Source organism: Oncorhynchus mykiss, chromosome 18 (genome assembly GCF_057628025.1).
Source record: "Oncorhynchus mykiss isolate SJ-2025 chromosome 18, ASM5762802v1, whole genome shotgun sequence".
NCBI classification, from domain to species: domain Eukaryota; kingdom Metazoa; phylum Chordata; class Actinopteri; order Salmoniformes; family Salmonidae; genus Oncorhynchus; species Oncorhynchus mykiss.
Window position 1 is genome coordinate 16,791,457 of NC_143039.1, and position 12,849 is coordinate 16,804,305.

The 12,849-nt window shown below is 42.4% G+C and overlaps 1 protein-coding gene and 1 non-coding gene across 12 annotated transcripts in view; both read right to left on the minus strand.

Annotated features, from left to right (window-relative positions):
• The window catches only part of LOC110495549 (myc box-dependent-interacting protein 1), a 41,515-nt gene that overhangs the window by 4,727 nt on the left and 23,939 nt on the right, over positions 1-12,849 (minus strand). For 4 of the 11 annotated variants that reach the window (XM_090207437.1, XM_090207438.1, XM_090207436.1 and 1 more), the window contains one exon: positions 2,426-2,449. The exons of the other annotated variants lie outside the window; for them this stretch is intronic. In XM_090207437.1, coding sequence (XP_090063563.1) covers positions 2,426-2,449 — 24 coding nt within the window. The remainder of the gene's footprint in view (positions 1-2,425; positions 2,450-12,849) is intronic. 11 annotated transcript variants of the gene reach the window in all.
• On the minus strand, positions 4,099-4,282 carry LOC118965399 (U2 spliceosomal RNA). The gene has a single exon (XR_016488652.1). It is a non-coding gene; the product is annotated as a U2 spliceosomal RNA (small nuclear RNA).

Here is a 12,849-nt window from a genome sequence, read left to right on the forward strand (position 1 = left end):
AATAAGAGTCCCTTCCTATGCTTCTCTATTGAGCAGTGAATGGGATATCAACGAGATTCCTTTTTCTATGGCTTCCTTAATATGTGTCTAGTATCACAAGACAGAGTTTCAGGCTTTTATTTTGAAAAATGAGTCTGAGCGACAACATTGCGTTTGCGTCAGTGTCCACCTGATGGCTCTTTGTGTATTTCTCGCGCAAAAGACAGAGGTAGCTATTTTTCCACCAGGTCTTACTGAAAAAAGCTCTGTCCCGGTTGATATATTATCGAATAGATATTTGAAAAACACCTTGAGGATTGATTATAAACAACGTTTGCCATGTTTCTGTCGATATTATGGAGCTAATTTGGAATATTTTTTCGGTGTTGTCATGACCACAATTTCAGGTCGTTTTCTCAGCCAAATGTGAAGAACTAACCGAGCTATTTTTGGCTACAAAAATAATTTTTCTGGAAAAAAGGAACATTTGCTATCTAACTGGGAGTCTCGTGAGTGAAAACATCCGAAGCTCAAAGGTAAATGATTGAATTGGATTGCTTTTCTGATTTTCGTTACCAGATTGCCTGCTGCTAGCTAGGCATAATGCTATGCTAGGCTATAGATAAACTTACACAAATGCTTGTCTTTGGCTGTAAAGCATATTTTCAAAATCTGAGATGACAGGGTGATTAACAAAAGGCTAAGCTGTGTTTGAATATATTTCACTTGTGATTTCGTGAATATGAATATTTCTAGTAAATATGTTTTTTTTTGTCTGTTGCGTTATGCTACTTAGTGTCAGTTGATGACAATTCTTCCGGATCCGGGATGGGTAGTTACAAGAGGTGTTTAATACGAGAGGTGTTTAATACGAGAGGTGTTTAATACGAGAGGTGTTTAATACGAGAGGTGTTTAATACGAGAGGTCTTCGGACTTAGCATTTTTGTATTATTTTCTTTGAAAGAACAACTAGTGGGTTTTGAGTGCTTCTCCCCTATTTGGCAAGTTGGTCTGTCTGCTCCTCAGTCTGAGAGAGATAGTCTGAGAGCAGGTTCGTGTCTCTTTCCTCTCTATATAAAAACTGTATAACACAGGTGTTTTTGGAAAACTGGTTCATTTATCCTAAAGTCAATAGCGAATGTGGCTATGTTTATTTTGCAGGTTAATGTATTGAAAACCTATTTCAGCAAGTTAACCAAGTTTTTGCTGGTTTAGCTAGCCATGTTAATGACTAGCTAACTAGGACCGTTGGTCACTGCACTACAATGTCACGCTAGCTATTGCCAGCAGGTGACATATTGAGTGAACGTTTATTTTCTTACTACCTTTTAAATGTTTATATAAAAGGGTTGTACTCTGTATTTATGGATTAATATCACTTCCCATTGAGGACATGTGTCATTACTGTTGCTCCTATCTAAAAGATATCTTGTGTCCTACCTAACCAGTGAACGTGTGGCTGTGACCGTCCTGTCAATGCCCATCATCACCGTTTGATATCTTTTACTGCAGGTATGCTTTACTGTATTTTTGTTATTTTCTAAACACAACGCATGTATACTATACGGTCACTTTGTGGATTGAGTCTGAGAGAGATATTCTGAGAGCAGTGAATGTGTGGCTGTGATGTCCTGTCAATCAATGCCTGTCATCACTGTTTTGATATCTTTTACTGCAGATAAAAACCAAGTCACCCTGAAGTGCGGGTGTCCGTGTGCCTTTCTTCTGGGGGGGGGGGGGCTATGTGAAGTTGGTTACACGATCTGTAAAGCTTCAGCGATTCAGATTGAATAGAACCATAAGTGTTCTGCTAATTTTGATGGAGCTGTTATTCAGAACACCTAAAACAACATACAAGGAACATACCTGCTTGACTAATAAAATTATAGTAGAATATGGTGAGTGATTCTACTAGTGTAGATTTTAAAAACAGAAACGGGGAACAATCCTGTAAGACAAAGTTATGCTTGTTATAAGAAGTGGCCAAATGGCAATATTTTTTTGAGAAAGGGTATTGCCCAGATTAGAACCTGTGACCTTCTGGTTTATATCCCAGTGTCTAGTCTACTGTGTCACTAGGGAGGAGGGTATTGCCCAGATTAGAACCTGTGACCTTCTGGTTTATATCCCAGTGTCTAGTCTACTGTGTCACTAGGGAGGAGGGTATTGCCCAGATTAGAACCTGTGACCTTCTGGTTTATATCCCAGTGTCTAGGCTACTGTGTCACAAGGGAGGGAAGCACCAGAATTGTTTTGTCACATATTTAAAGCTTTTTGTTCAGTCACTCAGTTTACTATGTTGGGTATAGTTGCAACTTGGATTCGAACTGGCCACTTAACAGGTCACAGCCCTCACGTAATGCGTGTACCACCCTTAAGTATACTTTTCCCAAACATGGAGAGCAATCAGGAGGGCTGGAGAGGGAAAATACAGGAAGTGCTTACCTCCCATGAGTCCCAGGAAGCCGCCTTCCGTGAGGCAATAAGAGATGAGAGACCAGATGAGATTAGAAAAAGCTGTGTAACCATGGCAACTGTCAACTAGGAACTACACTAGGGAAGAACTTTGTAAACTTTATATAAAGGATTCAGCTAAACACCTTTTAACCACCAGACTAGGGTGGAATATGTTCCTGTTATTTTAAAAATGCTCAATAAATCACTTTCAGAGATGCAGAGAATGAAGTTGGACTACTTCTAAGTAACTTTGGCTGACTCCTATGTCATCTCCTACATGTGACCTTCCATTATAGAGTTTTGCTTTGGTGTGGATTGAGGATTATACATTCATATCAATTGTTACCCCATTGTATTCAGCTTTACTGATTTCTGTTGTGGATTGTGTTTCTGTACACAAATTGAAAGTCTACAGAACTATGAGCAAACCAGCCTATGTATTGAATAGATTGTGATATCATGAATTAATCATGCACACAATGTGCTTAATTTAATTTATCAGGAATCAAATTTGTTTGAAATTGTAATTACCCATAATTCTGCACCTTTGGATAGTTGTACTTCCAGTTTTGATCATGATTTAGTGACTGCAAATAACACGCACGCATAAATATATATACACACACACACACACACACACACACACACAGATCTACTGGGATTTTTAAAAGACAGACTACCTTTGTTTTGTCTTCTTGGACTCAAGAGAAAAGTATAGTTGTGTTAATATTTTGACAGGCAGTTCTTTTGATGAATGTATTTACAATGTTGACTGTATATATTTTAGGAATGTTTTTGTTTTTTTAAAAGACAACTACATTTTGAATAAGCATTTACTGTTTAGCAAAAGTTCTGTTGCTTGTTGACTGTTTTGAAAATCAACATTGTTCCAAAAAAATGCTTGTAGGCGATTGAGAGAAACCGTGATACGTAAAGACAGTTGCTCCCTGATTAAATAGTACAAGAGTACACTCTGCTGGACAGAAATGCTTACAGCACCTGGTGTTCCCAGGCAGTGTACCATCCAAGTACTAACCAGGCCCGACCCTCCGAGACTCGGCGTAAGCCAATGACTGTATTGTGTATATGTATATATGCTGTAAGCGAAGGAATAACCCTTGGTACCCTATATCAAGTTTGTCACTTGAAAAAGTGCAGTGTGAAATCATAGAATCAATGGGATAAACAGACATAGTTACTTTAACACAGGCAGATGAGTTACAAACCTTGTATACATTTCAACCGCATATTTGAGTCTTATGAAAATAACAGGCCTATCAAATAATGACTTCAGACAACGTTACCGGTATGCGAGGCGGGCCATATTACCAGTACATGACTTTAGCACATGTAATAGTTTACACTGTATATTCATTCATTCTCGTATACATTTCCAATCATAACTGTTTGTTTTTACTACTTTACTACTTCGCTATGTGTATATATTTGATAATGTGTATAGCACTGAGCTTGCAAGTAAGCATTTCATTCTACCGTTTACACCCTGTATCCCGTGCGCGTGACAAATAAACTTTGATTAGAAGACCGACTTGACCAGCACTATCTAGCAATCATTGAGGTGAACTTTCAATATACATCATGATCCTAACAAATTAAAACTAATCAACTCTGTTGTCTCTGCCTGATTTATCTTTACAGTGACGGGGTGGACCGTTCCTGGAGGTACTGCAATACCAGGTCGGTGCGTGGAGTGGACGGAGTAAGCCCCTATTCCATCTCCCTGTTCCAAAAATCAATTTAATATATGGTCCCCAGATAGGGCACATATCAGATATTAAACTGATAAGAACAGATTTTTTTTAATTTTTTTTTTTAATAATTTTTATTTTAATTTCACATTCAATTACAAATTCAGTGCATTACGTTGTACATAACATGGATACTTACAAACAGTATCAAAAAGGACCGTAACAATATAAAAATATCAAAACTCCTGAAAAACAGTGCTGTTCTGCAGAACCTGACCAGTATTACAGGTCTACATTTAAGATTAACGTGCCTTTAACAAGCTCCAAAAACAATAAACAATTCTAAAAATAAAAACACACACGTATGCCAAAGTGACCTCCGAATAACCCTCTGTGTGTATCCAATATGTACAAAGGCTTAGCCTACAATTCAATTTTACTTATGGAATACAACTATATATAGGCTATAAAAAACATTTACAATGATGGAAATCCCTTTCCATCTGTTTAACTGATACGATGCCCCACTTATCTATTTCGAATTGCATTCTTTTCCAAACTTCCTGTTTTATAAATTGAACCAATTGAACGCATCTAGCTTGAGAGGAATATGAGGGAAATCCCTTCCACCAGCCTCTATAGGCTGGTACATCCGATCTCTACGGATGTACTCATATCCCCCCCAAAAGAAATTAAACAGTACCCGTATGAAAGTTTTTCTTAAGTGACACCGGCATGGGAAACACATATGCAAGGTGAAGTAATGAAGGCAGAATGTCCGCCTTCAGCACTAACACCTTCCCACTAAAGGATAGTCGCCTGACTTTCCACAGTCCCAATCTTTTATTAAGCGATAATAGTTTTTCTTTCCAATTAAACATGTCATCTTTAATTTCATTTCCGAAAGATATGCCGAGTACTACCATTGGTCCTGTGCACACAGTCAAACCACATAACTGATCCGTTCTCCTTTTCCACTGTCCCAAATATTTTATTTCTGTTTTATTCTTGTTTATCTTCGACCCAGACGCAACAGAGAATTCATCAATGACTTTGAAAGACTCTTTCAAGCTCAGGTCGTCTCGTAAATATAAAACTGTGTCGTCCGCATATTGTGATATTTTTAGCATATCCCCTCCAGGTAAAATGAGGCCTTTGATGTTATAATTTGTCCTAATTGCGCATGCGAAAGGTTCAATATATAAAACATACAATAGAGCAGATAGAGGGTCACCCTGTCTGACACCTCGTAATTGCTTGATAACATTTCCAATATTCCCATTTATATTTACCCTGCTACCCACATTACTATACAGAATTTTTACCCATTTCATTAAATTATTTCCAAAACCAAATTTTTCCATAATTCTAAATAAAAACTAATGGTTTACCATGTCAAAAGCTTTTTCCTGGTTCAAATTCACAGTAATAGCTGGCAGGTGCCTTTCCTCTAAATAGGCTTGAACGTCTCTGTGCAAATGCAAGTTCCAGGTTAATCTTCTCCCCACCACACCACATGTTTGGTCTAAACCAACAACATATGCCATGGCAGAAGATAGGCGATTAGTTATGGCTTTGCTTAATAATTTATAGTCAACACACAACATTGTTAAAGATCTCCAATTTGCTAATGTCTTGGGGTCTCCCTTTTTATACAGTAGAGAGATTACCCCCTCACACATCGAAACTCCCATATGCTCCAAACCAAATATACCTCTAAACACTTCCAACAGATGACATCCAATTATATCCCAAAAAACTATGTAAAACTCTTTAGAGAGCCCATCCACTCCTGGTACTTTTATCTTTCATGCTCTTCAGTGCCATATGAATTTCATCTAATTTCAATTCCCCTTCTAATTGGTCTCTAATATCCAAAGGTATATGCACATCCACGCATTTTAAAAATGTAGTCCCTTTCTCATAATCAATTGTTTGTTTTTGAAATAGCTGAGAAAAGTGGTGTGTAGCGACACCAAGCATGCCATCTCCATCCTCAACCATCTCGGTCCAATAAAGCCGAAATAGTCCTCTTTCCCCGTGATTTAATTTGCTTGAAAAAATATGCCGAGCACTTCATCATTTTCCCATTTATCTTGCTGACTTTTAAAAATGAAGTCTCAAGCTTTCTTTTCAAATAATGTGTGCTGCTTTTTCAGCAGGATACCCAATTTGTCTTTATCTAATCCGCCACCATTTACATTTCCTTGGATGTGTAGATATTTTAGTTCATTCTGCAATTTATACAATTCTGTGTGGTTATTACGTACTTTGTCTTTGCAAAAATTCTGAATAAAACTCTTGATTCTTTCATTTTGTTCTCTCCCACCACTCTGACAGTAGAATAAAAAGGTTTCATAGCTACACAGCCCTGGAAAAAAGACCTGAATCTTGTCCCAAAAGTTTTGTCGTGTAAAATGCCGTTATTAATTTTCCAATACCCTTTTCCAAATTCAATTGTTTTTAATTCTACTGTCACAGACAGGCAACTGTGGTCTGAATAAAATACCGGTGTAACGCACGCGGAGGACACACAGAGTTCACGCGGAACAAACAGATAATCTATGCGGCTCCTCGAGCCCCTGCTGTTTCCCCAAGTGAAACCGGGATCATCCGCATGCACCATTCTATAAGTATCAACCAAATTATATATATATACACACCTATAAGACTTTTTACAAGATGCCCGCCTAGATTACCTCGGTCATATGACATTAAAATCTCCCCCCATAAACACCTGTCTGATTGTCATAAAAATAGCGTCTAGGTCGTTAAGCATTTCCCTCCTTTCCTTGGGTGTCGATGGTGCATATACATTAATAAATCTAAAACATTTACCCTTCCAATCGATATCTACTATTAAAACCCTCCCGTGTACTGCCGAAAAACTTCCTACTATTTTTAAATCCCTATTCCCACATAGAACACCAACCCCTGTAGAATGCACCCCTCCGACACTCCACCTCGACTCTCCCTGAACCCATTCCCGCGTAAACCTCTCCACGTCATTTTGATCTTTTAAATGTACTTCTTGTAAAAAACACACAGAGAAGCGAATGGAGGACAAATGGGAAAAAACAGTCGCCCTTTTATCTGGGTTCCTAAGCCCTCTAACGTTGATGCTAGCGAGGTTAATAATAGACGACATGAGGGAAAAAGACAACTATCTAATGATGACGTTATTTTCCAAACTCACTTTAAGTACATTAACTCATTAGGCGGCCTGTCTGGGAAACGATGTTCTCCAGTCGGAGGACTGTCCACCAAGATAGGGGTCGGGAAAACACTGTCCTCCTCCTCATGCTCCCCCTCCATCTGTGTGGGTGCTGGAACACCACTGGGTGCCAGACCACTGCTCTCGATGGAGACCGCGACTGACAGGGATAGCAGAGTCTCCTCTGCGCTGCCCAGGTTTCCCTCGCTTTTCTCCTCAGACTTCCCGCTTTCAAAACAACTGAAGCGATTCCCCCCCAAATCGGACTTCTCCGTCGCCTCCATGCGGATGAGTGGGGAAACAGGGCTCATCTGCTTCCTTTTCACCGAGCACTTTCTCCTCTCTCTCACCGTTGTCCAGCTCTCGGTAGCCGAGGGCGCGGTGGGCTCTCCCTTCTCCTCCTCCACTTGCTTGTTCCAACTGCTGTCCGCTTCTCCTCTCTCCTCGTGAGATGATGGCGTTTCACTCCCGCTCTCCTCTGACTCTCGCAGTTCTCTCTCCATCACTAGCTCATCCACAACCTCCTCAATAGCGCTTAGTTCCATGCCTTCTCCCTCATCTGGTCTTTTCCCGCTCACCGCTCTGGCGTAAGAGGGGACTGCCTTCGGGCAGTGACGGAACAGGTGGTCCTCCGAGTTGCACAAACTGCAGCGCTTTGGCACGGTGCAATCCCTCATTGTATGTCCAATAGTCCCACAGTTTCTGCACCTTGTCTGTGTGCAGGCATCCGCGAGGTGCCCGTACGTGCTACACTTCCTACAGAAACGAGGCTGTCCAGCATACATGAGGTAGCCCCTGTCTACACCGATGGAAAAAGCAGGAGGATGGCGGTATCCATCATGGCCGCTCTCGTCCTCCTTTAGCAGCACATGAAACTACCTCTTCCCTGTCCAGATGCCTAGATGTCCAGATGCCTTAATGTCTCTCACTCCTGGCAAGATGGTCACATACCGGCTGAGGTAGCACACTAAAGTTTATTCAGTGACCCAGGGGTTGAACATATGCACCGTTAGCACCCTCCTATTGTGCCTGCACATGGACTCAACTTTAAAATCCACGAGGGCGGGTGTTGTCGCGTTCGCACGGAAGAGCCCGCTTACTTCCTCCAGCCGGGTGATGGTGTAGAAAGACACATCGTAGAACTTCTCGGGTGTGTTCTGTTGCAGGCAGTGCACATCGTCTGCTGTCAGGCGTAGAGGTCCAAACAGAACTTCCTTTCCAAAACGAACTCTCCATCAAATTTTCCTTTCCTGTCCAATTAAAACGAAGCGTATTCTTCAGTCCAGCAGCCGCTGACTGTGACGTGGCCGCCGACGACGTCGCACCACCTTGAGGATCCCGCGCAAAATGCACTCGATCTTGATCTTAGCCAAAAGGCCGAGAAGCGATACCCACAATGCTTTCGAAAGGCGCCATTCTCGCACACGTCAAATTCGATTACACCAAAATGAGCTCTGTAAACTTTCCGTCAAAGATTGTGATTTTTTTATTAACAATTTGGAGAACATAATATTGACATAACATTTGATCTTGTATCAAATATCTCTGGTATCATTGCTGCCACAGCGGAACTGAAGCAATTGTTCACTTAATGGCCCCAGAGTTCCACCGACTGATCAAGATCAAATGTTATGATGGCCATGGAGGAGCAAAGTGAAAATGACATGGCTTGAGAACGCCTCTTGGAACCTGTGGCCAGACAGGGGAAGACTGGGTGAAAGCATGAGGAGGTGTTTTAGGGCCTTCATTTTTGTGGAACCCAGCAGAAAAGTATCCTCAAGGCATAGAGTCAGGTGAAGAGAGAGTGGGAATTGTCATATTATCAAACTTTGCTTTTTCTTTGCATATATAATTATGCATAGCTCAACACAGTGTTTGTTATGTTTTGTTTCTTTTTGCTTGTCAAGTCTTATGCTATAACTCTCTTAGGAACCGGAAGCTAAAATGTCATTCTGTTGTCTGACGAGAGATGTAAATAAGAGTGTGCAGTGTGATTATAGAACAGAGGCCATAAGTCTTGGATTTGTAAACATAAATCAACTGTGAATGTTAAATCATGTCATTGTTTGTTCATTAAGTCATTTCCAAGTTTATATAAGTGTTGAACAGTATGAAGGTAATGTTCAAAAGGGGGAACTGATGGGTTCTGACTTCTAAACTTGAAATATTGTTAATCATCAGGTATCCTATGGAAATGAGAAGGGCCACAGTCTGGTTTCTACACCAGAAGCTAATGGGCATCTGTAGGAGAAATGTATATGGTGGAGTCAATTAAGGTTGGATATGAGCCAGGGACTTAGAATGTTTCTGAGTAAATGAAAGGCAATCACATGGTTGCAGTCACTGATAAGGGTGGAGAGCTGTGGATTAGTGAGGAATGGGGGGCCCAGGTCAGGTCACATTAAGGGAGAAGGAACAGTTTATTACCCACATCACTTAACTTCCTGCCTAGCAATAGAGATGTAACGCTTAAAAGAGTAGAAGGAGACGTGCTCTGTTCTGCTCTGTTCGGCAGTCTGACCCATTGGGTGAATAAACGGTTTGAGCTTTACTGAGTTTTTACTCTTTATTTAGAACCTAACAATTTACATATCTGGATTTGATCGTCATCCAAATTCCAACCTGATGCTCCCTGAGCCTGATGAGACATATATTAAATGATTTTGCTGTTATCCAATAGGCTACATACATATTACGACTTTTCAGGCTACAGAAAAGGTACATTGTCAGCAAGGCGCATCAATTAAATGTAGACCCAATCAATGGCAATTGATGAACTTCATTAGGCAAACTTTTTGGTGTTTTGTAACAGATGTCTATTTACATTCATCAAATGGCACTAGTTTGCTATGTTGTTGTGACATGCTATGTTGTTGACTTAGGCCTCTCTTTATGTAGTTTTGTCCTATATTTTTAATCCCAGCCCCCGCAGGAGGCCTTTTGGTAGGCCATAATTGTGATTAACCGAGAATAAATGTTGTTTTCTCTGGGGTATTTCCCGCCAGGAAACCGGAAGTGACATTCCAAAGCATATAAATATCTGGATTTGATTAGAGCTTTGATCAGCATGAACATTCCGACCTGATGCTACCTGAGCCTGATGAGACATTAATACATTTAATGAGCCCTACATTAACCACATTTAATGAAGCCCTACATTAACCACATTTAAAGAGACATATAGTAAATACATTTAATGAGCCCTACATTAACCACATTTAATGAGCCCTACATTGACCACATTTAATGAGCCCTACATTGACCACATTTAATGAGCCCTACATTGACCACATTTAATGAGCCCAAGTCCAGAAAAAAGCCCAAATGATTCTGCTGTTATCCAATAGACCACATATGATATAGGCACAGAAAAACATAAAAGGGCATAGATGAAGCTAGCTATATGCGCTCTTGGGTAAATAAATGAAACTAGCCAGTAAGTTCATCTGTTTAAGTGTGAACTCTGTTTGTATGCCATATTAACCACTCTCCATTTGTGAACTGTGTACATGTGTCTTATGATCCTCTCAGGGTTTTGTGTATAATATGATAGCATCTAATAGCATCTAATAGAGCATCAATCTGCCTTTGGGTCAACTGGAACAAATGTTGATGAATAAGTTCAGTGGCCTGACTGTTGGTAATGCTGCAATAATGGAGAGTATTCCATCTCGGTGGTTGGACTGAAGAGACACACTGTCTGTCCCCAGTCTGTCAGTGTGTCTGTCTGTCCGTGTCCGTCTGTCCCCAGTCTGTCAGTCTTACTGTCATGTGAGGAAAGCTGTCAATTCGTCCCTTGCATGCATTGAGTGAATCCATGCATAGCATGCAAAGACTGTGCACTGAACGAGGGGACTGGTTCAAACCACCAGGACCACAAGCCTGTGTCTGACTGACCCCTGAACCTGGTGACCTTGCTGCCTGACCAATGGGGAGACACACCAACTTTGGGTGCCGGAGAAGTGGCGGCCTGCAATAGTACATCCAGGTCCATATGGAGCAGGTTAATAACCCCTGCTGGGGCCAAACACACACACACACACACACACACACACACACACACACACGGAAGACAAGCACTGGGATTACTGGGACATTTTACTGGGAAGGCCCTGGAGATGACTCGTGTGGTGTTACCAGCTGTAATAGTTGCAGAGATATGGATAGGCAGGTGAAAAAGTAGGTGGAGGATGGATGAAGAGGGTGAGGAGAGGATGGATGAAGAGGGTGAGGGACTGACCAGAGAATGAAAGGAGGTGAGATCATCAGAAAGGGCAAGCTGAAAACATGGAGGTAGAGGACGTGGGAGGCCAGACCATCCCTAGGAAAACAAGGGGGTAGAGGAGGTGGGAGACCAGACCATCCCTAGGAAAACAAGGGGGTAGAGGACGTGGGAGGCCAGACCATCCCTAGGAAAACAAGGGGGTAGAGGAGGTGGTAGACCAGATCATCCCTAGGAAAACATGGAGGTAGAGGACGTGGGAGGCCAGACCATCCCTAGGAAAACAAGGGGGTAGAGGAGGTGGTAGACCAGATCATCCCTAGGAAAACATGGAGGTAGAGGAGGTGGGAGACCAGACCATCCCTAGGAAAACATGGGGGTAGAGGAGGTGGGAGACCAGACCATCCCTAGGAAAACATGGGGGTAGAGGAGGTGGGAGACCAGACCATCCCTAGGAAAACATGGGGGTAGAGGAGGTGGGAGACCAGACCATCCCTAGGAAAACATGGAGGTAGAGGACGTGGGAGACCAGACCATCCCTAGGAAAACAAGGGGGTAGAGGAGGTGGGAGACCAGACCATCCCTAGGAAAACATGGGGGTAGAGGAGGTGGGAGACCAGACCATCCCTAGGAAAACAAGGGGGTAGAGGAGGTGGGAGACCAGACCATCCCTAGGAAAACAAGGGGGTAGAGGTGGGAGACCAGACCATCCCTAGGAAAACATGGGGGTAGAGGAGGTGGGAGACCAGACCATCCCTAGGAAAACAAGGGGGTAGAGGAGGTGGGAGACCAGACCATCCCTAGGAAAACATGGGGGTAGAGGAGGTGGGAGACCAGACCATCCCTAGGAAAACAAGGGGGTAGAGGAGGTGGGAGACCAGACCATCCCTAGGAAAACAAGGGGGTAGAGGAGGTGGGAGACCAGACCATCCCTAGGAAAACAAGGGGGTAGAGGAGGTGGGAGACCAGACCATCCCTAGGAAAACAAGGGGGTAGAGGTGGGAGACCAGACCATCCCTAGGAAAACATGGGGGTAGAGGAGGTGGGAGACCAGACCATCCCTAGGAAAACATGGGGGTAGAGGAGGTGGGAGACCAGACCATCCCTAGGAAAACAAGGGGGTAGAGGAGGTGGGAGACCAGACCATCCCTAGGAAAACAAGGGGGTAGAGGAGGTGGGAGACCAGACCATCCCTAGGAAAACATGGAGGTAGAGGAGGTAGGAGGCCAGACCATCCCTAGGAAAACAAGGGGGTAGAGGAGGTGGG